Genomic DNA, 26564 nt, shown 5'->3' with positions numbered 1-26564 from the left:
ACCAAGCTCTCTGAAAACATTAGCTGACTCTGACAAACTCTAAACAGGGGTGTTCCTACCTGTCTGCTTCCAAACCATGGTGATACTAAACCTGGACAGAGAAGACAGAAAGTATAGACCAAGGAACTCTTGGAAAAGCAGGAAGAGGAAACACCACAAATGGATACACACTAATGGTTCACTTTCCTTCAAGACCTTTTTCTTAAAGTACTTAACAAAAGAATCCCCTCATGGCCAAAGATGCTGTTTGCCATAAAGCAATTCCAACTCTGCTCTAAACAGGACTGCCACAAATGACCCTGAACAAAATAAAATCCTCATCACATTCATTCCTTGGCACATCTGGTGATTGCAAGTTGAGCACATATGGTATGTAATTTCAGGCAGCAATACATTCACTCTGGATCTTCATTCCAAATGAGCAACACTCTTTTCTTGAAGACAAAGCTGTGAAAGGAAATTCACCTCCCAGGAAATTTGCTGACCTATCCATACAGGGATGGGTGGGGCTGCACTTTGAGAGTGAGCAATTACTGGCGTGACAGTCCCAGAGATTGGCACTTTCTGCTTACCCATGAAAGAAGTGCAGGGAATGACAGTGTAAGCTTCCTGCATGGCATCCCATCCAGTGACTCAGAGCTCTGTCAGAAGGACCACTGGAGATGAAGGTAATTCACTTTCCATTGCTCATCCCTCTGCGGGGACAGAGCCCATTCCAAGCCAATATCCTGAACTGCAGTCAATTGATTTCTAACAGCCAAACCCCCTTTGTTTAAACCTAGTAAGAAACCACTAGAGGGAAAGCGTTTAAAAGCAGGATCATAAGTATAATCCATTAGGAAACAGGCAAAAGAGCCAGAAAATGGAAAAGATCATTGGAGTAAGGAGAGATTGTAATAAAGACACATCACCTGTGAAGTTTAAGCACTCAAAATGGGGCCAGGGTAAAATCTGTCCCCTCTGTCACAGTCTGTGAGTTAGCCTGGGTTAAGTTCTGCCCCTTGCATTCATTCTCCTTTTTTTAAGTAAGTTGTATTTTGCTGAGGCAAAATGAAAACTCAATTGTGATAGTTTCTCCCAAGTGACTTTGTGAAACAGGAGGAAGAAGTAATGTCAAAATAAACAAATTCACCTGTCTGTAAATTTTTGGCATGGAAATTTTTTGATTGCTTAGTCTTGTGGCAGGCAAGCTGTAGTTTCTTTTGCTTATTATGAAGTTCCTCTCACAGCAAACCAATAACTTATTTTTGTCATTATAAAGAGAAGTTTTCAGTAATAGCACAGAGTTCTCTAAGAAAAGCAGTGCTACTATCAGCAGCCAGAGTATTGTAAGGAAGAAATCTAAGTTGTTTCTTGATCACTAGATTGTAAAAGATGTATTTTTTAAATGACACACATGAAAGGCCAACTGATCATCCCTGTGAAATCCTCTCTAGTCAAAGCTGCTCCATATGTTAAATGTAAGAGTGTCTGAGAGAGAAGCTAGTATTTGTTTGAAATTTAGAATGGGAACACTTGTGGGTGAAGGCCAAGCTTGAGGAAAAGACTGAGATTTTACTAATGGTCTGAATACAGTGGGCAACTGTCTCTTGCACAGCTCTGCCAACTGAACCTCATCGAACCTGGAATATTTACACAGCTGGGTGGAAACACTTTGGAGCGTCCTTATTCCACCTGCTGCTGTCCTGCTGTTGGCTTAGTCTCAGGGTTTGTTGGTGCCATTTGACTCTGGCTACCTCAGACTGGCCAGAGGCAACTTGTACAGGTCTGACAGCACCCCTGAATCTTCTCTTGCAATCCCATGTTGAATCTTGAAATAGATTCACATCAAATAGAATAAGCACACCTTTTCTCCAGTTAGCAGAGACCAGGGTGACATCCTAACTCACTTATATTCTCTTCTCCTGTTTCCTCAAAAAAGGAGTAACTACTTTTCCTAGTAGTACTTTTAAAGAAACTACTTTTTGCTAGATTTTTAAATTGAAAATTTAATTCATTTTTAATTGAAAAAAATTAGTTCTGCCTGACGCTTTCGTGGAAAGGATCTCTGAAAAAGATTAAGTTTTATGTTTTTCTATGATATGCCCAAGAAATCAACAAGTACTTCAGCATATGTATTTTAAAGAAATTAAAACCTCAAATTTCCAGTGAAAAGAAGCACACTTCCATTTTGCAGTAGAAGAAGCCCAAATATGCAATTTCACAAACTTAACTATTCTTTTCTCATCACCTTTGATAGACATGGTATGTGTGCACACTACTAGACCTGAGCAAGTAATTCTGATAGTAAAAATGAGAGAAAACCTGCAGAAGCCCACTTCTCTCACCAGAAATTGCTCAACCAGCCCAACAGCTGAACAATGTGATGGGCTCAGTGCCAGGAACTCTGGCATGATGTTCTGACAGACAGCCAGCTGAAGTGACTGGGAGTTGGATATTCCCCTCTGAGGCTGCCCTCCCTTGCTCTGCCAACAACTGCATTTAGCTGCATCTCCAGGATACTGAAAGTGCACGAAGCAACTTTGTCTACCTAACTGGGTGTGAGGAAAAATGAATCAATAGGGTCAATAAAATGCTGTGCTTTTTAATCTGTATCTGACATAGCTTTTAAAGGTGCTTTGGAAACAGAAAAAAATAATAGAAGATAAATGGAGAAGGGCTTGTTGACTCACTAGACCGTTTGATTGTTCCAAAGCTGTGGAAACAGAGAGAGGAGAGCAGCTTTATTTAAGTTACTTTGGAGCAAGAAAATGGCATAATTCCTACTCGCCTCTGTAATGGCAGCTCCTGTAAAATGAGACAGAGTTACCTTCATCATGATTCTGGTGCAATGTGACCTCTGGCTGAGTATGGATAGAGTTCCCAGGATGGAAGAAGGGTGTGAAGAGCATATGAGCTTTCCTTTGCTTCAGGATATGCTGAAGGAGTTCATACAAAACATCACCTGAAAGACAAACAGCAGGAAAAAGGAAATGAAAATGTAAATAACTGATGAGAAGACTCATTTAGCCATCTGATGCATGAATTCATGGCTCCTGGGTGCTATTTTCAGGCCCAAAAATACTAGCAGTAAAATCCTGCATTTCACTGCTATGCAAAGTTCTCATCTGAAAGGAAAAAAAGGCACATCACACCTCTGAGTGTGGCTGTGGCAAAACAGAATGACATTCCCTGGCACCATAATTGTTGTATCTTTCCTTAATGGAACATAACAATGCAAGTGGACTAACTGCTTATTTTGTGCCTTTTACAAATTTCATCTTGTATGGATGACCTTATTCCAACATCTACATGAAACGCATAAGGCACTTTTGCATTTGGTCTGGTGTACCTGGGTGCACATTTCAAGTGAAATTGTACATCACAAGATAGGAAGTCTCTTGACTTTTCATTCTGCCAGCTCTTTTGTTTGTCACTGCTCATATTACAGAGGAACAGGCTGCAACAATTACATACTATCTGAAAATGAAGTTAATGAAGTTTCACTTAGGAAACCTTAGATTTTCTGGGAGAGTTTTCTAAAATATGGGGGTTTTTTAGTACTTGTTTCTATGAGATTGTAAGCTGTGTACCACTTCTCCCTTGTCTCTATAAACTGCCAATATTCTAATTTGTGGGCAACTTGAGTTTCTTGGTGTGAAACAGTTAAAGCCATACTGCTTTCCATAATTCAGTTTCCTTTATTTTTAACATCTAGGCTGCTTTTACTGTCTCAGCAGTGACTTTAGGGCATTTTAAAAAGGTGATTGCAATATCTGAAAGCCTAATTAAAAACAAAAGCCTTGAGCACCCAGTTACATGAAAGTCTAAAAAGTGTTTTTACTACATAATTTCCATCATTGAATGTAACAGTGGCATAATCATAGATAACTAGTGCTGTAACACTCAGAGCAATAAGGAAGCAAATTTGTACCTCTTTTGATTGGCCGGACAGACTAGTGAAAACATCCATAAAGCTGTGTGTGTTTTTGGGGTTTTTTTTACTTAATGAAATACCTGAGACTTCTGCATCACCCACATGCAGCAATATTAAGATGGTGAAAAACATTTTCACCATTCCCTCCCTTCCTCCCTCCCTACCTCCCTCCCTTCCTTCCTTCCCTGGGCAGCCCTGAACGGAACAGCGTTGGGGCTGTGAGCCCCTTTCTTGGCAAGACTGTGGGAGTGATGCCCTTCTCCTGCTTTAACCATGAGGGGAAATGATACAGCTCTCATATGGCCTCAGTCTGGAAAAACTTAATGCCTCTGTGGCAAACATTATTTCACAGTTCTTAAATTTCATGTACAGTTAATTCTAGGAAATGCTGAGGTAATGTCCCTTTACCTACAGTTATCTCAACTTTTAGGGACTGACTCAGATATCCTCCACAAGGTTTATTATCAGTGGGGAATACCTGGAGGGAAGGAAGAGACAAAATGCAAGGGAGGAGGCCTTTAGCTGGGTTATTTCCTTCCAAATTCAGCTTAACCTTCTGAATAAAGTGAGATTCTGCAAGTCAAAGGCTCTTCTCTGGGAACACTCTATTTCCAGCCTTGAAACATTTTTAATCCTGTTTATTTCAAGTGCCCTCACAGCACATAAGGGGAAGAATAGGAACATGCAGTCATGAAGGGGAGTTGCAGACAACATACATAAAGGTGTCCCTTGCAGTCCTTGCCCACATCCCTGCTTTCAATACTCCTTCTGCTTCAAGCAGGGTTAACTTTTACATTCCAAGTGGTGTACCAGAATTTAAAAAAAAAAAAAAAAAAAAAAAAAAAAAAAAAAAAAAAAAAAAAGACATTTCTAGGCATTAGTTCTCATTAGTGTATTACAGTGACAACAGACATTGATGTTTGGGCTCTTTTTCCATGCAAAATATCCTGGATTTGAAGCACATGCTTAAAAAACTTTATATACACTAACATAACTAACAGTTTGTGAGGTAGATTCTGCAGGTGGAGAGTGGCCAAGCAGGTTGGTGCAGAATCAGACCCACAGCTTGATTATCAGCTGGATTCCAGCAGCACCAGCTGTACTCCTGCACCTTGTGAGCCTTGCACTGGAAGCCTCCTCATAGCAATTCTGTCACCACTTGGTCCAAGCTCTTTAATCACCTATAGTGATTGAAGTGCAAGCCTTTTATCTTTAACAGGAGTACCTCATGTGGTCACAAAAAACAAGGCTCACAACTCATATTAAACATCCCTGACAAAGGAGGGTCTGACTGTATAACTGGAGCAGACAGACCACAGGGGATACAAATACAGGCAGGCAATACACATATTTCTAAATTTCCTCTGTGAATAAATGAAGACATAATTTGAGCAATAGGCAGACTGATTCACACACCTGTCTGTGCTGTGCTGAGGGCTGGACTCCAACACATGTGAGAATATGGTAAGGTAAAACAAAACCCACAGGGGCTGTTAAATAGAGGCAAAGTCCCCAAGAAAGGAGTTTTGCAGTCACTTTTAGCAGCACCTCAGCCAAGACAACTGGAAGGCAAAATGCTAATACAGGCTGCTTAAAGAGGCTGGAGCACTTGATTGATTTGCTGCTGTAGTTGGGTCTGTGAACAGATAAGTGTTTACAAGGAAGAGCTGGAAGTCACAAAAGGCTGCCAGAGCAGCTTGCTTTCTGGGAACTCTGCAGGGAGTTTTAACTATAAACAGGTTGGATATTTGGGGTTGAATTTGCCTTCAAATATGCCTACAACTCAGATGTATCAGGATTTCCTTCTCTCTTTGTCCTTTTTGTCCTTGCCTCATACACGTGTCTCTGTCCTCCCTTTACCCTCCCTTTCCCACTCCACCTCAGCAAAGGCGGCCATTTCTTCCTCTGACCCTCTTCAGCTTTTGTTGCACCTTCCTCTCTCTTTGCAATCACAGCTTCTGTAAATAGTCCTCACCTGAATGAGGGGATCTGTATCGAAAGTCCTCTTTGGTCAGGAGCAGCAGAGCTTTGCCGTTCATCTCAAAGGTGTTGCTCTCAATGGGCCTCAAGGAAAACTCCTTCTCCGCCCACCGGAGCCACTGTGCCACATCTTCCCTGCTCCAGTACACGGGCTGCAAACCTGGGCCAGAAAGAGACCACAGTTCTGTTAGCAAATTGAGACAAGGCACGGGAACACAGGCACACATCACTGAATCCCCCCTTTCCCCCACAGCATAACCTACAAAGTCTCAGGGGAAAGGTTAGGAGAGCAGGATTACTCTAAGCACTGGACTGCAAAATAGTTTGGCACTTTGGTTTATCTGTGACATACTGAGAACCAAGAACTGACTCAGCATCCTGAAGAAAGCTCACAGGACATTATTTCATTCCAGGTTTCCACTGTGCAAAAGGATTTTCCTCCACGTGCTCCTTCTGATGAGCAGAGCAAGCAGCAGGAAAAGTCCTTGGTGCCATCCCTCCTTGGTGTGTATCCTTTCATGGAAGAGAGGTGTGCTCTCTCATCACACCTCTTGTACATTCATGGATCAAGAATAATGAAAAGTTGTCAAATGCAAGACAGCCATGGCTCCTTTCCAGGTGGCTGGGGTGGGGTCTGTAAGGAAGGGCAGCTTAAATACAGCCCCTGTATCAGTGTGATTATCAGCACATGTATTGTTGAGAGAGGTGTATTCACACAGGCCTACCCCTCCTCCAGGTGCCATTACGTGAGCAGGTGCCATTCCCACACTGGAGAGGAAAGCCAGGGCCAAGATTGTGCCACCTTTGTCACTGCTTTAGCCTGTGTTTCCTGTATAGCAATCAAATATTACCAATGTAACTAGGTCCATGTAAGAGAGTATAGCATTTTTTAGTAAAATAGTAGGGATATTTGGTTTGGAGACAGATTTTCCAAGGTGCCAAGGAAAATCTGGCACTCCCTTTCTGCCAGCCAGCTCGTACAGTTTATAGAGCCTAGGCTATTGTGTGTACTCACAGAGGCCCAACCACATTACCATCAAGACATTTTGCCTGCTACCTTTATTGGGCACAGGCAGAGAAGCTTGGGAGGTATGACAATTCAATATCTGTTCTACACACAAATTTAAAATAGCTTCCTTCCCCTGGAGAGAAGGCAGCACGGTGAAGAGCTGTTTATACCCGAGTAGAGAGATTATCTCCAATCCAATGGGCAATAAAAGCTTTATTTTCCTTCCCCCCTCATGACATGATTCATTGTTTGACTTGCTACAAAGCTTACCCACTGTGCATAGGAACATAAAATTTGCCATATCTGATCAGATCTCTGGTACACAGCCTCTGGGCAGGAGCCAATACCTTATGCTTTAGAGGAAGATGAACCTCCCTTCCTTGTAATGCACCTGGCTGATTGTATGCTGCACATGGGAAGAAATTTCCTTCCTGGCACACCATTCTCTGAGATCTGATTACCCTCCTCCTACCAAGCACTAAAAGAAGCCGGAGAGAGTTGTACCACTCTTGTTTTGGTTTGGTTTTTACTTCTTTAACAGATAGGCAACCTTTTATTTCTGTTTTAGCAAGAGGTAACATGAAGTGAATTGCATTCTGCTGCTTTGCCAGATTCCCAGACAACGGCTTTGGAAAGTCCCAGAGCCACAGTTGCATACAGAACTGAATCTCTGTTAGAAGAGGAATAGAGATTGTGCCTGAGAAAGGGTCAGAGCTGACCTAAGAAAGGGATGCCTGCGTGGCCGTAGCAAGAATTTCCATTAACTTTCAACTGTAGCATACTATTGTACTACAGAAACAAGTAGTAGCCTTTAATTATTTATGAAGCAAATTCTCTACCCCCTACGAATTAGGGTCTGCTTATTGAGGCTAGAGTTTTCTGTAGGACCTTTATTTTTGAAGGGACTGGGGTGAGGTGTAGATTTGCTCAGACACACGGAAACTGTCATCTAAAATGCCACAGTGAGGTTCATCTTCTGCTGAATAAAGGGCTATTTCTGCAGAAAATACACTCCAGACCCCAGGCTGTTGCTGTAGCTAAAAGAGCAAGGTGAGATGTGATGCAGGCAGACCACAACATATGAAAGGGTTTTACAAGACCATCTGAGGAGTGCTTGAAATGCTCATGTGTGATTTCTTTTGCCTCCCTCTTTGCCATGCCATGCAAGCAATAAATTGCCCAAAGGAGAACTGTCGTGTAGAAATCTAACTGGCCTTCTGATGTGTACTTCACCTGATGAGGCATTAAACAAAAGAGAACATCACTGTGAAAATCATGCTGACAAGGACAGAGTTGTACCATAACTTCAACATGAGGTGTGTACTCCCCTATAGATAACAATGTAATAAATAAATCACTCTCTGTACAAACACAGATCAACACTTCCCATCTGCAGGTGACAGTACATTTTTGCCTTCTGTTCAACTAGTACAAAAGTACTGTGTCCAAAGAGAGCTTTAGATTGATGAGTGCTAGACCCAGAGCAGCCAAATAAGTTACAGAGAACTGGGACAAGCCCCATGAGCTGTGCTGGCAGCTCTGAAACAGACCCAACACTTCACACTGCAAACGAGGTCTCTGCTGGGTTTCAGTAGCACCTCTGAAACTGGTGAGAAAAGCCCCAAAGTAATATGACCTAGGACCCCTTGGCATGAAATTACTGAGAATCAGCAAGCAGTCAGTCTAATTCAGTTTGGCTATGGCTAAACTGAGTGGGTGGATGTGCTACATCACTCCACCCCTGGGGTGATCCCATTATTAAAATACTTACATTGTGTTTGGAAAACATAAGGTGCCATAAAACAAGTAAACTGCTTTTCCCTAGATGGATTTCTTATTCTCTCACTTCCCTCCCTTCCTGCCCTGCTGCTTTCCCGGGAAGTTAGTTTCTCAAAAAAACATGCCCCCATCACATGCCCATTTGTTTTGTGAGGCTGAATCAGTTCAGTCAGAGGAGGTTTTTCTAGGGGTGTACAGCAGTGTTGCTAAAAAGTGCTTCAGAAACTGTCATTCAAAAAATAATTCTTTCATGAGCAGTACAGTGTCTACTAAACTTGAACGCCACCTTCTTTGACCCTTCTTAAGAAGAAGTAGTTGGTTTTGTGAAAACAAGGTCATGAGATGTTGACTTTGCAGCTGAAGGGATTTTACAGCACCGTGTACAATGCTATCAGAAGGTAATGAAAATGCTTTCCTGTACTGCCCATGGAAGAAAACTTAATCCCACTTATACTATTTTTCTTCTTTGGATGCTCTTTCTTATTTTCCTCTCTCCATCTTCTTTTATTGTCATGCCCACAGTGGAGAAAAATGGGCTGGTTTTATCTCTTTGGTTTTATTCTCTGCAGAAGCTAACAGCACTGTCTTTAACTAACAAAGATATTTACCAAGCAGAATAAAGTGAGGAAAACAAGAGCTGTGTTGCAAAACGAGGGCAGAGTTTTGCCTGTTGAACTGACTGCTGAAATCATTGTGAAGTTTCTGCTGTTTTTGCTTGGTGCAGATGAGACATGGGGGATGCTGCCTTTCTCCCAGCCTGCCCTCTTGGTGGCCATCGACTTCCCAGGGTGAATTTTGACCTAGGAGTCAGACCTGGCTCTGCTCCCATCCCTGCCTTTGAGCCTCTGGTTGAAAGCTGGCAAGCAGTCCCCATCATGGTCTCTCTATCTGTGTAGTGCAAAAGTAAACAACAAAAATTTCTTGAACTCAATAGCTGAAAGCAGGTTAGACAAAGCCGTGCAAACCATCAAAATCTGGTTCTATGAGATCCAGCGTAGTCTCTGTCTTCTGTCAGTTTCCAAGCATCACCTCCAGCAGAGTAAAATACAGTAATTTACTGGCATGTTTATAAACTGACAGCTTTATATGCATTAAACAGGGAGCAAAATCCATGCTCACCTTTTCAATGCTGCAGGCTGATGCACTGGTGTTTTAATAGATTATCTACTTCTGCAGCATACTCCTCACCTGAAGTCCTGGTTCTAACACCTGTTACTCTGGTGACTTTATAAATTATGAGGATGATCAATTCTCACACTGCAGGGCACAAGCTGGTAACCATCCCGAGTGCAGAAGAAATCCACTCTTTGTTCCTTTCTATTCTCAAGCAGCAAAACAAAGTGCAATGGAGAGGGACTGATGGGGTAATTCACACTTTGAAGTAGCCAGTTAACCTGTTAAGCACCAACAGACATGGGCACAAACAGGAATGTACTGGTCAGTTGAACAGTTTAGGCTGATGGTCTCCGAAAAGTTCACTTCTTCTGACAGAGAGCCCCTCAGGAAACTGAAGCAGGGTCAGGCTTTGAGGATGGAAAAACAGAGTGCTCTGTTCAGGCAGTATTACCTTTGCACTTAGAACTACAGAGCCAGCAATATTTTCACCTGACCACAGACTTCTGTTGGGGTTACAACTTTGTTTTTGGAACAGATGTAGCCAACCTTAAATCTTGCAAAGCACTTGCACTCAGCAACCCCTTCTGTGGTTTGGAAGACAGAGTATGCATTTTACAGTATGAGTTGCTATGTTCAGTGAATGCAACAGATACACCTCAAATGTGAAGTATAATGTACCACAGGCTGTTTTCACCTTGATTCATTTTGGAACAATCTGAGGACACAAATCCAATGCAAAATGTGATGCACCGTACCACTGAGAGCTGCCGTTCTGCTTTAGTTTTGAGATGAGGACGCAGCCACAGGACACGACACACATGGAAAACAGCATTCATAGCAAGTTTTGTCTAACTTTTTGTTCCACTTCAGCTATGTTCTCCATCCTCCTGCCTGGCAGGCAGGATGATGGTGTGAGAAGGGACTAAAGACAGACCTTTCATTTATCCCTGCTTTCTGCAGGGCAGACAGAATTGTTCACACTCCCACGCCAAAAACTACTTAGCATGGTTGGGCAAACAGCAAAAGGGCCAGTGCATGCAAATCAGCAGCTGGTTTCCAAACACCCAGGGACAGATGCATCATCACTGGCAGCATCAGGGAAGCCAGCTCAAGTCTGTAGTTCAGAACACTTGAATGTATCCTATCAAGTAACTCTTTAGGAACTGATGCTCTCTTTCTTTGTTATTAACAAAACTTTTCCTTGTTAGCTGTAAAGCATAATATGTGCCTCTGCATATGATGGTATATGTCAAGCAGAGAGGTGGATGAGGTTGTGTTTTGGTCTTAATTTCCATATAAAGGCAACACAGACTGGAAGAAAAGCATATGATTAGATTAAAATCCTTCTCTCAGGTTCTGCCAGAGCAACTTTTTAAAGTCCTTTCCTGTCTCACATCTTTGTTTGGAATGCTGGACTAGCAAAATGCAAAGAGGTGTCATAGTGCTTTTGCCAGTTAACATCCAAAATGCTCTGAAGTGCAAATTGCTGCACAGCTGCTTCGAAGATACTGTTTCAACATTGCCATGGTGCTGTGTGTGCTGCTCTCTGGTTCCCTGTTTGGAAACACTGATTGTTGCTGCAGAGCAGAGGCCCTGTTCTGGTATGTGCTTGGATGTGACAGAACCACCACCAGCAGCACACTGCTCCCCAGCAGGGCAGTGCTGAGCTCAACAGCAGTGTGGGATCATGCTGAAGGGCTTTCCAAACTGAGACACTAAGGTCCTCCTGAGGCAGCAATTCTGTACTTTCTCTGCTGGGGCTGCTGCATCCATCTCTTAACCCAGGTGACTTCCCCAAAGCATCCAGCACCTACAGGATGCTTCAGAACTATCACTTCTATGGAAGGTAAAGGCAGGAAGGGTAAAGATCTTGCTTTCTCAGAAAGTCTTTCCAGTTCCTCAGAAGTAACAGAAATCTGTGGCATGCCTAGCCATTCCCAAGCAGATGGAGAGTGTAACTAAGTGCCCTCAGGGACTGTTCTGGGGTTAGCATACATGTGGAAGATGCAGCCCTGCCACGGGGTAAATCCTGCACTGCTGGTGGTCTGTGCACTTGCTGTTACGAGTAGGGGACAGAAATCTGTGTGCAGTTGTCGCCCTGGTTATCAAGAGTTTTCTAAAGCCTTCTGAGTCTACATTCTTGTAGAGAACTTTCTCACACAACTTTCTGTAAACAACCTATAGTTTTGCATTCTTTCATAGAGGCGGAGAAATTTGATGTACAGGTAGTTTGTCCAGTGTCGTTGGAGAGGTGGCACGTTCACCCTCCAATCCACTGGCACCTTTTGAGAACTATAAAGGATTGGAATCAGAGAAAATAAATTAGTCTCTTCATCGTGACCAAGGCTGTGGTGCGTAGTTTTTGCTTGTGTCATCTGGTGACATGCAGTGATGTGCCTGATCACTTGCTCTTTCCAGCAGGTGCCCCTTGACCCAGGCAGTGGAGAAGCAGTGGCTATTCACTGCTGTTGGCTTGCAGGGACTGCCTCATCCTACAGTAGAGCTCTGCACTCCCCAAGCCCAGAGATAAGCAAAGGTAGAAAATGAAGAGAAGGTTAATCCTAGCTGATCCTTGGAGGGAATTATTTAGGAGGTGAGTATGAAGTGGTACAAAGGATATGCAGGGCAGCAGATAAAAATGCCCCTTTACAGGTCTTGTTGAGGAAAAAAATGATTGGATAGGGAACAGAAGAGTTGTGGCAGAAAAAGAGACCACAAGTGAGGCTTGCACATTCTTTAAGAAGGTCTGAAAGTGCCTGTAATCAGAATGACAAGGCTTTGAGGAATCTCCTACACTGCTGGGAACAGAGAGCAAAACAGCTTTTTCAGTAGTAATCTGAAATAAAAGGCACAGGCTTATTTCTCCTGGTGTCCTGTTGAACAAGGTAATAGAGGTAGAGCACAAGTGCAGGTAATGCTCCATGCACTGTGCCTGCTCTGGGGCCTGCATGGGTGCAGACATCTACAGAAACCAACCCAGCAAAGCTCTGCCATGGGTTTCTGCCATGCTGACTTTGCTGGTGTGGTGCCCTGGGACCCAGCCCTTCTCCTTTCACTGTCTGTACAGAGACCCTGGGAAGCTGACACGTCTGAATCCCTCAGGGCTTCGGGGTCATAAAACAAATAAAATTGCTTTCCTAATGCAGCCTTTGGAAAGTCTGTAAGAAACATATTGATTGGAAAATGCTCGATTAGAACGAGCTCTCATACAGGGAAATAAATCTTTTCAATTGCCCACACCCTGTGCCAAGCTCAGCTTCCTGGAAGCAACTATGGCCCTTTCTGGAACTGAGGTGAAAATCCCATGTTCCATCACCTCGCTTGACCTGCTGACATTACACATGGTTTGCATTTGCTGATCAAATGCACAAGCAGGACTCTAAATTAGCTTGCTGGGCTGAGACAGCTCACTGATTAACGATGGCAGATGAAGTCACCAATACAAAACCCCACAAAATTTGAAGCCACACTACAGAATTTAAAATGAAGAATATATTCTTTCTCACTCTATGCCCAACCCCTTTTCTATGTAGAGACAAGTCAGTCAACGAAGTAACTCTCTCAGACAAAATTACTCAACTATGTCTAAGACCTCCGACCCCAGCAAGTGAGAAAAGTCCCTGAACACTGCTGACCAATTCCTGAAGTCCCTGGAGTTGTACCTGATGTCAGACTAAAACTTCTAGTGCAACCCCAATGGTTTAATGTGGCCAGCTGTGCTGCGATTCTTATAACTGCATCCACATTTGACCCAGAGCAGCCTCTAGTCTCCCTTCTGTTTCCACTGCATCATCCAGAGTGAACCTATAGAATAAGTGGATATTAGGATGTCCTCTGTGAGCTGCCCCACTTTGGGATTAGTCAGAAACAGAAAATATTACAATGCTGGAGCAGCCTACCTGCTGCTGACAGGCAGTTTGTGGCCTGAAACAGAATTCACCCAGGCCAGGACAAACCAGTTTAGATAATGGTGCTGGTTTGTGTGTTGAAGTTGGATTTGAGGTTCTGAAAGGGAAAAGCTACCAAAGAAGTGAGCAACCACAGAGGTGATGAAAAGATCAGTGGGTTTTCTAGGCACTCATTCCATGAGCCATGTCCAAGAGCTTTCAAGAACTCTGCAGACGGCTCCAGCTTCCTTTCATGTTGTTTGCAAAACCTTCCTAGAAGCCTGACAAGAGCTTTCCTTCCAGGGCAGCTGGGTGAAGGCTGGCTTTTTCCAGCAGCACGTTCAGAGAAGGCCAGGGTGCAGCAGGGGTCAGTGAGCCATGGACAGCAGGACACTGCCTGGCTGCCAGCAGCCAAACCGCTGCTCCCACAGCTGCCACACCACGGCATTCCTGCCACAGCAGCCAGTGCAACACCAGCAGTGGCAGTGGGATGGGGAGGAGGGAAATGCTGGCTTGGATCCACTCCCTGTTACAGCCTTAATCTGCTCCTGACTTCTCAACCAATTTTTGGCTGTTGTCCATGGAGCAGACATTGCTCTCCTATTGCTCCCTTCTAAAAGGAGCAGAAAGAAATGTCTTCTGTTGGTTTTTTCCTTGTATGTGCAAAAACTATATCCTAAACAAGAGCAGCTGAGCCCTGACAATGTCACAGGGTAGCTAGCTCAAGAGACAATGCTGCCAGAAGCAAACAGTTTTGCCAGTAGAAGTCAAGGGATTATAAAAACTTTCATTTTCTTCTCAGCAACTCTTTATTGTTTCAAACCAATTTAATTTTAATCCAGGCCAAAATTCCAGGACTAAAAAGCATTCTTTACATTCTTTCTGCACCGGCTATGGCCACTGCTGATATTTAGTAACACTTGCACATTTATACTACACAGTGCCTTTCAACTGCAGACAAATTAGACTGTTATATCTGTTTTACAGATGTGAGGCACAAAGGCACTGGATGCCTGCCCATACACGGAGGGATCAAATCCAGGAACTCTATTCTGCTCCTCTTTATAACTGGACACATGCAGAGCATCTTTACATCCTTTATACCTACTTTACCTTCCCACTTCTTCTATCAATTATTTGATGCATCCTGGCAACAGTAATTTTAAGGTAAACAACCCAACTCCGTATTAGAAGGAATTGTCAATACATGTTGTTTCTTTCTTTTAACACAATATGGCCTTGATCTCTGGCTGAGGGGTTGAAGATTTTTAAGTAATCAGAAATAAATTGATCTTGGTAGTCTTGACCTACATATGGTTTTACTTAAGTCTTTAGCCTGCTACCTAATTGCTGTACAGTGGAGCAGAGTGCTCAGATTATTACCATGCTTACACTATGTAGCAGTAATGCTGGTAACCAAACTGTAAGCTCTAGGTTTAGGAACCTGATCAACACTGCTGAAAGATTTGGAAAACTGAAGAAATAATTGCTAGCTGCAACAAATACAGCTTCCTAAAATTAAGATGGTTCCTTTCAGTAATTTATCACTTTAACCTACCATCAGCTACACCACCTTGATCTTTTGGTGGTTGCAAATTTAGAGAGATCCCAGAGTTTTTTAAGAGAGGGGTCAGGAAGTCCTTTTTGTACAGCTGAATCAAGTGGAAAGTTTTGAAATCTCAGTTTCACATATCAACAAAACACCACCAACAACATTATAATCCTCCGTATTAAGAAGCTGCCTTTTTCTCACAGGGAGATTTTGTTCTCAGAGGCTCACATCCTGAAGAAGTTGGGTCCCTTTCCCTTGAGGAATTTTGGCTGGGACTTTGTTTCCTAACTCACTGTGACTGTGAGAGCTGGGGAGGGGCGAGTGTGTACACAAAGAGCATGTTTTCCAGGCTGTTTCCAGGGAACGTGAGGCCAGCTCCTCTACAGAACAGCCTATGCCGTAACAGCAAGATGTCATCTGTTGGCTTCCTCTGCACTGGGGCTCCAAGGCTCGTGAGCTGCAGCTGCACTTGTGCTGCTACTGTAAAAGCAGATTTTGGCAGCACAGCCCAGAACCATGGCTTACTTTCTTTGCCTGTAACCATTAAGCAAATCACCACAGGAAAAAAATTACCACCAGCATGTGGTAAAAGTATGTCATACTTTAACTGATTTTGCTTTTAGACGTCTTGCTCATGCAGGCATTCTCTGTGGAATCCTAGTGCAGGAGGGCTACAACAGCTTGCTTCAAGACACCAGTATATGAGTTCTTCTGTGCTTTATGCAAAGACCTTCCTTTGGGTGACATTAAATATTAAATTACTGATGGAAACTGTACAAACTACAACTTCGGACACTGCACATCTTTGGAGGTAAAAGCCCACTCTTAGCATGCTGCATACATCTCTCGCTCCCAAGATGCTGCAAACTGGAGTTCTGACATGATTAAAAACTCCAGATTTAGCTTAATTTGTTGACGGTTCCTTAATGAACCAAATCCCTATAGCTCTTACAAACTGTCAGTCATTTCTCCACTGCTCTCCTAGAGAAAGGTGAAGAGCTTCAAAGAACAGCTCTAGATGCCAGAGGTCCTTTTCCACATTCAGGGGACAAGGAGGCCACTGAGATGGACTCCAAACTGCACAACAACACATCACCCATTCAGGAGAAGTAACTGCATTACATTTCCATGAGGCCCTTTAACCTCCCAGTGCAACTTGTGCTCAGAAAGGCCTCTTGTACTGAGGTACTTGTGCTTGAAATACATTGATAATGAGAACGAATTAAGTGTATGCTCTTTGATTATCAGATGATAAATTATCATGATTATCTTTGCTGCATCTTGAGAATTGCTTCCTCTCCAGCATTTAACTCCTTCTTGCTATGAAGCTAGTCAGTATACCCACTAACTTCTCGTATTAGGGCCCCAAAATAACTGGCTTGCATTTATCATTTCTGTGGAAGTCATACGAAGTTGAGGCGTTAGTATTTCTACTCAGGACCACTTGAAAATACTGTTACAAGGAATAAGAAATGAACTTTATCATTTGGGACAGCATGCAAGATCCTGTTTGGGATAATTTCTATCTCAGTGCTGGGGTGTCTGCAGTAACTACAGTGTCCTTCAAACAAGCTCATCCTAGGTGACAGCTTGGACAATATATAGTGATTACTGACTGTGTTGACTTTGTCATGTTTTCTGGCCACTATATTGATGTGCCAGTGCATTTGGTGGAGGAGCCATGCTGTGCTCTTGATGAGAGAGAGAATCTGTATTCATGTATATATGTACATTGGTTTCTGCCAGATCAGTTTTCTGAACACGATTAAGATTAAGAGCACAACTGCACTAACAGTTAGGTCTACATAACTGGCTGGGAGGTGGCAAACTGCAAAAAGAGTAACAGCTGGATGTGGTAACAGAAAACAGAAAATGCTTCAGCTGGTATTGTTACAGAACATGTCACTCCACTGAAAAATAATGCATAGGCTTGCTGTATCACTTGAGTTTCATCTGGATGATGTCACTGAAAAAGGCTTGCTTCCAGGAGTGGAAAAATGACTGCAATGTCAATAGGGGCAAATGATTTACCTATGCAGTTCCAGTAAAGGATCAAGCTTTGAATGAAAACAAATGGATGAGCTAAATCACAAGAAGACAGTATCCCATCCTGCTTTTCGGGTTTCTTGCCACTGTAAAGGTGCAGTGAGAGAGGCTGCAGACACCTAGTAATGATGGGTAACTGGTATCATCCCAGATTCACAATTCCTAGTGCCACATAATCCTATTGTGCTGGTACAGACACTTATTGACCTCGTTATCAGTGAATCCATCTCCAGGACTTAGATCCTCCCTACCCCTCCTTTCCCACAGGAAGCATGACCATCCCTGTGCTTGCTGTGATCAATGAACTACTGCAAACGTGCCAGGGGAAGGGGATGCCTGTCCTTGGAGAGGGGTACTGTTTGCTGTGAGCCCCCAGAGCTGAGCTGGGATGAGCTGTGGAGCTGTGACAGCAGGGAGGAGTGAGGAACTGACCCCTCAGTCCCACTAACAGTGCCATCTCTTTTGAAGGGGTGAGGCTAAATAAGGTTAAATCAGTTTAAGTACTGGGAAAGAGAATCAAATTGTATCACTTGTCAGAAATATTTAACAACATCTAATGGCTTCTTTACATGGCTGACAGTTGTGCCAGGTAGCATAAAACACTGAAGGAGGAGGAGCACCTGCCTGGAGGACATTACAATATGGGCAGACAGGAGAGGGAAGGGATTCAGGGTAACAGCAGGATGGTGTGCATACCATGCTCATGTCCCCAGGAACCAACGGAAACTATTGGAGTCCTCATACACTTCATTATGTGGATATTGAGAAAGCAAAGTTGAAATGCTTTTTCACCAACCTGTCTAATTAAAATTGTCTTAGCTGTGCTCCCCCGTATATTGGCAAATTTTAGTCAGCTCTGTGAAGGACATTTGTCTAATTATTTTATCTATTGCAGAAATCCAGATTTGTAGGTCTGTCTGTTCACACACCACTTGTACTCACAAAAACTCAGACAATCACAATGACATTGAAGGCAGGAGAGCTACAGAGGTATCTCCATGAAGTAATTTCTCTTCTATTTTTCCAATGATTCATGACTTACTTAGTTTACGAAGTCCAAACCAGTTTTGCTTCATTCTTTTGTATCATAACTTCCAAATCATCTCAAGTTTTTGCTCTCCTGGGAAGACTGACTCACAACCAACTTGCAAAGCTTGGAACATCATTTTTAAAAAAAGAGAGACTGGAGAATTAAAGAAGGTCGGAAGCAAACACAAACATTAGGAAAGGATGGTGAACTACATTTTGGAGAAAGGACACCTTCTAACCTAACTTTTCAGGTTGCCTTAGCTTTTCCCTTCATGCTTGCCTTTGTAATTCTTACATTACAGAAATTATTAAGCTCACTGGTACCCATAAGTGCAAAGCAAGTTGACATTCCCACGTCTTTTCTTTCTTCTTAACAAGTTTCAAGTGGAAAAGTACTTTTCTAAAATACTTTGCTTACTAATGCGACACCCTCCTCCCCCACCCCCCATGACTTGGGTCAATCAGTTTGGCACTGACAGCATGGGGCAGAAATGCAGACACAGGCACATTGTCAATTTGAGGAGTGGGAGAAGCCTTCTTCAGCAATTTCACACAAAATAACATTAGGGAATGCAAAGTGTCAAAAATTTCCCGTGAAGCCCTGAGAAAATCTGCAAACTAGATGTCTCACACCTCTCTGGTAGATAATAAACACAGAGCATATGGACCCAAGTACTGAATGTTCATGAAAACGGAGTCCTCTGTGTTTGAGACCATGCAGAGTTTCTGAGGACATGAATGCAGTTTCTGAAGAGATTTACACCCTTGTTATTCACGTGTTTGGATAACCAACAGCGGAAATTCAGAAAAGGTTTATTTGTGAGCTGGCTTATTCCTTAATAAATTACAGTATTTCTTTCTTCTATCTTCTTCCAAAGCTGCTGGAATGGCCATTGGTCCTGTTCAAAACTGTCTCCCCTTCTGTGACCGAATTTGTTGATTTAGGTGCTGAAACACTACCTCCCTCTAAGATTAAGTCTCAAAAGAAAGCACTGTGATTGATTTTTAACAAAATGTTTAGTGATGCCTCATTTTGGATTTTTTCTAGACTTCCTCTTTCCCCCACTACCCCTGAGGTGTGCACACCGTGTGAAGAGGAGATTTCTCTTGTCAATCCAACCTCAGCCTTAGCACTGTCACAAGTCATGCTTTTGCAACTCTGCTGACGGAATCAGGTGGGAGGAGGAGGAGGAGGTTGACTCGCCAAGAGGAACCTTTTGTTTGCACGTAAATGCCTTGGTGTTATCAGAAGGAAAACAAGGAGTGAGCAGCATGCATTGTACAAAAAAAAAAAAATCATGGCACTGTTACTGTTTTTCCCCCTGGTTCTTTTCAGTCTTTACCCTTTTGCTTAAGTGATGCTACACACATGGTTTATCTTTTAAGCCTGGGAAGCAGCAACTTGAATAAAGCACCATTGACACCATGGATGTACCCTCAGCGTGTGCACCCACCCAAAGTCAACAATTCAGCTGACTCCTTCATTTGACTGTACCCTCTGGTTGCCTCCTGACAACTGAGTCCAACCCTAGCTATGAAAAATCCTCACCAATATGTCATATTGACCAAAAATTAAATCCACCCAGATGAATGTTAAACAACAGACCAGTTAGTGCCTGCTCAAGGTTTTGAAAACACTGGCTTTCAAACTTGAAAAGCATGTCTGCATCTCCTGTGAAAATCAGTGGTAATGTTTCTTCTTGCCTTCTCCCTTCAAATTGGAAGTCAGGATGAATGGATACCAATGCCTTGAGAGAAATCTGGGACTAATTCTGTACCCCTGTCAAAGCCTAGTGGTTTCTTTGCTCCTTTCATTTGCTAGAACCCATATGAAATTGAAAAAATGGTACTGGGGTATCATCAGGGTGCTTGCCCTCTCCAGGATTCATTTAACATCTCTGCCAACCTCTTAAAAGGACATAAAAAAGGAGGCAATTTTTAATCTCCTTTCATGGTGTGGTTGCCAACATCACAGGCTAAAGCTGCATCTCCTCAGGAAGAGGGAGCTGAGTGTGTCCATAGCTGTTATTTCCGAATTGGCAGGCATGGTGGAGAGGCCTTTTGCTTGCCCTGATAAGGTCATTTGCATAACTCTACTTTGCATATGTTTTTTCCTCTTCTTTTTCTTTCTCTCTCCAATCTGTAAGTTCTCCATGTGCCAGAGAAGCACTAGGAAATCCTTATATTAGCTAATCCTAATATTCATTCTCTTAAATATTTACTGATTTATTTTCATTTCTTGTAAAAAGCTGGTGTACATTTTGGTAACTCTATTCTTACACAATGTGAAACAAAGAAAATTGTACTGTTAGTGAAAAAAGAATTCTGCTTTCTCTGTATAGGTTTCTTTCACATTCAGTCAAAATGTCTGTGTGTTTGTTTTCTGTTTTTAAAAGAATGCCTACTAATTACTTTTGTTTTAAAATGAACAATTGACATTTATTCAAACGAAAATTCTAAACAAAACTGTAAGTAATATCCATACTTACATTGTAAAAATTGAGATAAATGCAAAATTGCAAAGCAACCCCCATAAATAGTGGAAAGGAAGATGAATAACAAATTGCATCAATTTAAGTCTTGTTTAAGTAATAAACAAGACATTGAGAGCTGCATGGTTTAACTCATATTCCTGTGAGCAGTTCCAGTGATTTTAGTGGGGTGAATCACTTGGATAACTGCCATCCAGGAAAAGAAAGGGCTGAAAAACCTGTCCTTCTCTTAGTCAAATTCTTTCTTTAAAATTCACATTTTTATCATGGTGTTTGTGTGTCACCTTAATTCCAGAATTTTTTACTCTGCAAAGGACCATGCTGAAATTTGAACACATTTTAAAGTTCTTCCTAACATAAAAAACCCGTGCCTTATTTCTCATGGCAGCTTAAAAATATCAAGTATCTTTAAACCAATGGGTGTTGTGTCCTGTTTGTACAGAAAGACAGAACACAGTTATTTCCTTACCTACAGCAGCTCATACTATACAGCCCTGGTCCATGTGAAGGGCCAGGAGATGCTAATCCTAATTGCAATCAAATGACCTCCATCACTTAATTCAACAGGCCTGCATTATTTCTCTGCATAATTTTACTGTCTCAGTTGCAATCATAAACCAGGACCCCAGTGTGTTTGGCAATGCACAAACAGGAGAGAAATACTATTTTTGTCCAGACAGTTTCCTTGGATTGTAATCTCCATGCAGAGCTATTATGAGGATGTAATTTATTGGTATTTTTCCCAAATCCTCAGTTCATGAAAGCGGAACAAAACAGAAATGATGGGGTAACACCACAGATTTTGCTATAAAAGGCAGCATTTTGATCTCCACAGGCAGTAATCGAGGGGAAAAAGAAAACCATGAGTTTACAATAATCGGAAGAATGGTGAGACCCCAACAAAGTTTGTTTGAATACACAAAATCAGACCCATTGAAAAAATAAAATGGAAGAAATTTGCAATATTCCAAGGCTGGCATTAATCCAACCATTTGCATTCAAACTGCAGTCAAGATACAAGCTCTCTTTTGTGTTTTGGTTTTGTGGCACTCACTGTAAGGTCTACTTTGAGTTTTGGAGTGAGAAAGATTTTGGAGTAAGCAAAATTTTCAGAAATTTTTACCAAGAACCAGTTTGATAGCCAGTTCTAAAAGCTTTTTATTCCAATTTAAAATATTTTAGAAAAACAGTAAAAATGCTACACAGGAAGAATTTGTTTTAAAGACACTACTTTTATAGTATTAAAAATTAATGTCAAGAAAGTTTATTGACAGAAAAGGTCTATTAATGACTTCACTTCTGAACTTTACTATTTGTATTTACAAATTAAGGGTGTGAGTTCTCAGTTTACTAATCTGCCAGTTGGATCATTTCTTTGCAGCCTTGAGCTGTTTCATTTCACTGAAAATATTTAGTAGCCAAACTGTACTGGACTTGAATTTTCCCAATACTTTATTATGTTTACACACTATATCACAGATTTCCTAGTGTATTATTAGCATTACAAATTATTAAAACAAAATGACCTTTTTTAAATGAACAATACAGTGCTTTCTCCTGCCATTATCCCCTCTACTGACAAAGGTTCACCCCCTTTCCTCTTTATCAGCATTTAGTGAAGTTATGCATGCAGCCCTAGAGCCCACACTTTGCAAGACCCTGCATGTGTTGATGCATATGCAAGGCTCATGTAATTGGAGGATCAAGGTTCTCACAGGCAATGTTAATTCTGACATTTCTTCACCTTTAAAACCTCAGGTGCTATAATGCAAAATAAATATACTGAGTGTAATTTTTTCCCTTGTCTTTAAAATGCGAGTAGTGGTGAAAAAAAAACCCCACAGAAATTCCATTGTGGCATCATAATGAAACCTGCACGGTCAGCAGCAGGAGGGTTAGGCCTTTTACAGCCAACTTTCAGACCTTTGCCACTTTTTGCTAAAGGGACAACAGATAGCAGCAGAAATATACTGTCATTGGTTACAGGAACCAGCACTCCAGGAGGGCATCAGACACCCTGCCATAACTCTGGCTCATTTTCCCAGCAAGTTGTGCAGCAGCAGGTGTATATGACAGCAGAAGAAAGGCGAGATTAAGAAATCCATCCTCCTAGCTCGACTTCACATCCCTGTCTCTGGAATTCTAGCTGTGCCAGTGGGTAATGCTGATCTCCCAGATCAGCCTCCTTATTGCAGGCTCTTCCTTCTGCCCCACCCCAAGTTTGAGGTCTTCTCACTGTTGCCTGTGCACAGGCAGATTTCTCTCCCGTCCACATGGCCCAGCAGAGGGGTATTGAGGGTACAGGAGAGAATTCGTCTCTTTCTTCAAGTCTGTTCCAGGTCTTGGAGCACTGGACTTTTTGAGAGTTCAACATCAATGTATTGGTCTCTGTCCTGGTGAAGAAATTATCAGCTGCAACAGGTAAGAAGTAGAACACCTATCAAACCCAAGTTCTTATACTGGCAATTGTCTGGAAACCTGAAAAATAAGGGGATCAACCACTCAGCCCAGAAAATGAGCCAACATTTTTTCCCAGATACCTTTGATCCATGGCAGGTTACAAAACATAGGGATTGATGACTACATATAACTCTGAAGCTGTTTATTTGCTTCTTTCCCAGGAGACCTGGGATCCAGCAGTGCCTTACTCCTGTCTGCCCCATAGCTGAGAAGCAGCATTTGCAATCTGGGGTCCCCTTTTAGCCAAGAAATGACAGCCAGCTGGCCAGTGTCACCAAGCCAACAGCTGGACCAGCTGGCCAGGCTGCACACATTTCTAAGTCAAGTCTGTTAATCAAACCACAACAGTCACTGGTGGCTGAATGAAGGCTGTACTGAAATGATACCATATTCTAATACCAAACTAAAAGCTTAAAACACCTGCTTTTCCTAGTCTAGGGAGAGTGGACCTAAAGAAGTTCCTTCAGGACTTCATAGTCCCATTTAATTTGCTCTTAATCTCAGTATTTAAAACAAGACACATAGAAAAGCAGAGAAGCAAATGACATGCCTTCACCAGATTCAAGAGGCTGAGCTCTGAAGAAAAACAGGAACATTAAGGTAAAAATGTCTGAAAGATTTTGCATCTTCTGGCAAAATATTGTCATACCTACCTGGGATAAATCAACCTATAGAAGAATTACATGCAGACAACAAACCCCATTGTGTAGGCAATATTTAGGCAATGGATCACAAATGGAGATGAATACTACCAACAAGGAGGCCTAAAGAACATTACCAGGATCCAGTAACTTTGTGTGAGGAATTGTAAAAATCATTGTGTGATGGTGAATCCAGCAGGCAACATGGAATGCTGAGGTATGGTAGGGACAGAGGGAAAAATTTTAAGAGTTGAAAGGGTAGATTGGTGAGAGGGAAGTTCAGAGTATGGCTTATGGGGCTGGCACATCTCTGGGCTGACAACTGACAACTCTGAAGTCCTACATTGAGCTTGACAGAGGAGACATCAACGGAGGCAGAAAGAAGCACTACCATCAGAACATTACATAGGAGCAATCTGAGGCATGGCAAGGCTAAAAGGCAAGAGCTGTGGAAGGATTAAGGTGGTTTTCAGTACCATTAAGGTGGTACTTTATTTGCCTTAGTGTTGCCTAAGGTTCCACCCAACTGCAGAGGCAACATGGTGACCATTGAGAATGTGTGTTTATCAAGAACTCTCTGGCATCAGAGTGTTTTCCTCAAATTAATTTTGCACTAAATCAGTCAGCCTTGGACTGATTAAACACTGGCAGTTGCAGGCCAGTTCCTAAGAGCTAAGAATTGCAGGCAGTTCCTAAGAGCTCACGAAGCTCCAGTGCTGGCCAGTGTAAAATGACAAGAGATTTCTGATGGAGCCTGGAGTGCCATTCACAGTAAGTTATTTGGCACTCAGACCATCCTTTTTGCACCAAGGTAAGACAAAATCCCAGTACGTGATACAAAGTGGTTCTCCAGAGACTGCCAGGGTCAGCCATGGGCTCAAAAATTATAATGGTACCTAAAGAGGGGACCCTCTCTCTTTAGGAAAACAACTGGTAGGAGATAGACAACATTATCAAAATGTGCTGTTCTCCCATTAGGCAATGACTTTTTTCCTCAACTGTTTGCGAGCTTCAGAGCCACGCCTGGTACCCAGCTCACAGTGGGACACTTCACTAGAGGCTTTCTTCAGAGCCCAGTAAATGCTGACCTGACTCATGGGGAGCCCCTGGGATAAAGATTCATCCACAGCTTCCAGAGACCTGGGTTCAACACCACCAAGTTACAGTGCCCAGCCTCAGTGAAGGCTTCAGCAGTCAACAGCAGCTGTGGGTTTTCCAGTGAGTAGTTCCCCTGCCCTATCAGCCCAGATCACTCAAGACAGTGGTTGGCTCTTCCTGCCGCCCAACCTCCCTCGGCAGAAAGCGCCAGGTGACGGCGCTTCCTCAGCTGCTGCGGTTTGTGGCCTCCGATGTCTCCGTTATCTGCCCCTGCCGCCTCTCCTCTGACAGGAAGCTTCCCCAGAGTTTTCCATCACAGGAAATTTCCTGTGGGGAAGCACTCAGTAAGCAAACAAAGAGTTCCTTGGTACAAAAGAAGAGTGAACATGCACACAGCTGTGAGGAAAAAACCAAATGCTGAAGCAGCAGAGGCAAGGGCACCGGGTCACAGTCCAAACGCTGTGAGGAGAACCAAGCTACCTGAGAGGCTCAGAAATTCCCAGGTGAGAGCACCGTGGTCAAGTCTGGCTCACAAGGCTGAAGTTTAAATGTCACAGTCAGGTTCTGTTTGACTTCTCTCAAGACAGTCAACAGCCTTAATGTCACACTGAACACAGACCACAACTTGGGCACCATTTCAGGGACTTTTTCTGTGGCACCTTCCCAGCGAGGTCAAGGACTGGTACAGGCAGAGGGCACACAACTGTCCGCACAGATGAAGTTGTGACTGCAGTCTAGGATGAAGTGCCAAGTGTCCATATCAAGCTCATTCTGCCATCACCTAACAATGGGTTTGACACCCCCTGCATCACAAATTCCCTCTTGTGTAGGATCTAATCACGCTCTGTACACACTCTTACAAAAAAATACATTTGTCTCCAGACTGGCCAGTTTCCCTTTTTATAAAATTTGTGCTCCTGGTGTCTTTTTTCTTCTATCCCCTACTCTTTTTGCCCTTTTAATGACATCAATTTCCTCCTATTATCCAGTTGTCTCTTCCCTTCTTTTTTTCTGTAGTATTTTATTTTAGCATCCTGTGCCCTTCCATTTTTGTCTCCTCACTCCTCTCTCCAGAAACAGATCCCCTGCTCCCTGCAAGTGTTGTTTCAGAGGGCTGGGGAAAGAGATGCACATCTGCTATAAGCAAAAAATTAAGATCACTCAAAAAGAAGGGTCTTCCATGCTGAAATTCAGGCAATCAGCACAAGTTTCTGGCATCACACAGATTTAATACAACATGTGTGACATGGCTTGTTTGGCAATTTGAACTCACTTGGAAGTACCCCAGGGAAGCCTCATGCAGGGACATAGGAAAACCCTGCTAGAGAGTACAGGCTGACTAGCAATGTCTTGTAAATCCTGCAAGGTACAGTGGGGTACAAAGTACAGGTACCATGGACACAGTTCATTGAAGAGGTCTCCTTCTAGCAGCACCAAACTTTGGGACAGTACCATGCACACTGAGTTAGTCTGTAAGGTGGGCAGGAAGCATGGGAGTATGAGCAGAGGTGACCTGAAATTTTGCACCATTCTTATTTTCTTTGTTTTTGATTTTGAGA

The 26564-nt window shown here is 42.7% G+C and overlaps 1 protein-coding gene across 8 annotated transcripts in view; it reads right to left on the bottom strand.

Moving 5' to 3' along the window:
* ETV6 (ETS variant transcription factor 6) overlaps window positions 1-26564 on the bottom strand; it is a 129021-nt gene that overhangs the window by 22730 nt on the left and 79727 nt on the right. For all 8 annotated transcript variants that reach the window (XM_053978058.1, XM_053978063.1, XM_053978056.1 and 5 more), the window contains 2 exons: window positions 5892-6056; window positions 2810-2944 (listed from right to left, as the gene is read on the bottom strand). In XM_053978058.1, the coding sequence (XP_053834033.1) occupies window positions 2810-2944; window positions 5892-6056 (300 nt within the window). The remainder of the gene's footprint in view (window positions 1-2809; window positions 2945-5891; window positions 6057-26564) is intronic.

Source organism: Vidua macroura, chromosome 5 (genome assembly GCF_024509145.1).
Source record: "Vidua macroura isolate BioBank_ID:100142 chromosome 5, ASM2450914v1, whole genome shotgun sequence".
Taxonomy (NCBI): domain Eukaryota; kingdom Metazoa; phylum Chordata; class Aves; order Passeriformes; family Viduidae; genus Vidua; species Vidua macroura.
This window is presented reverse-complemented; position numbering and strand designations above follow the sequence as displayed.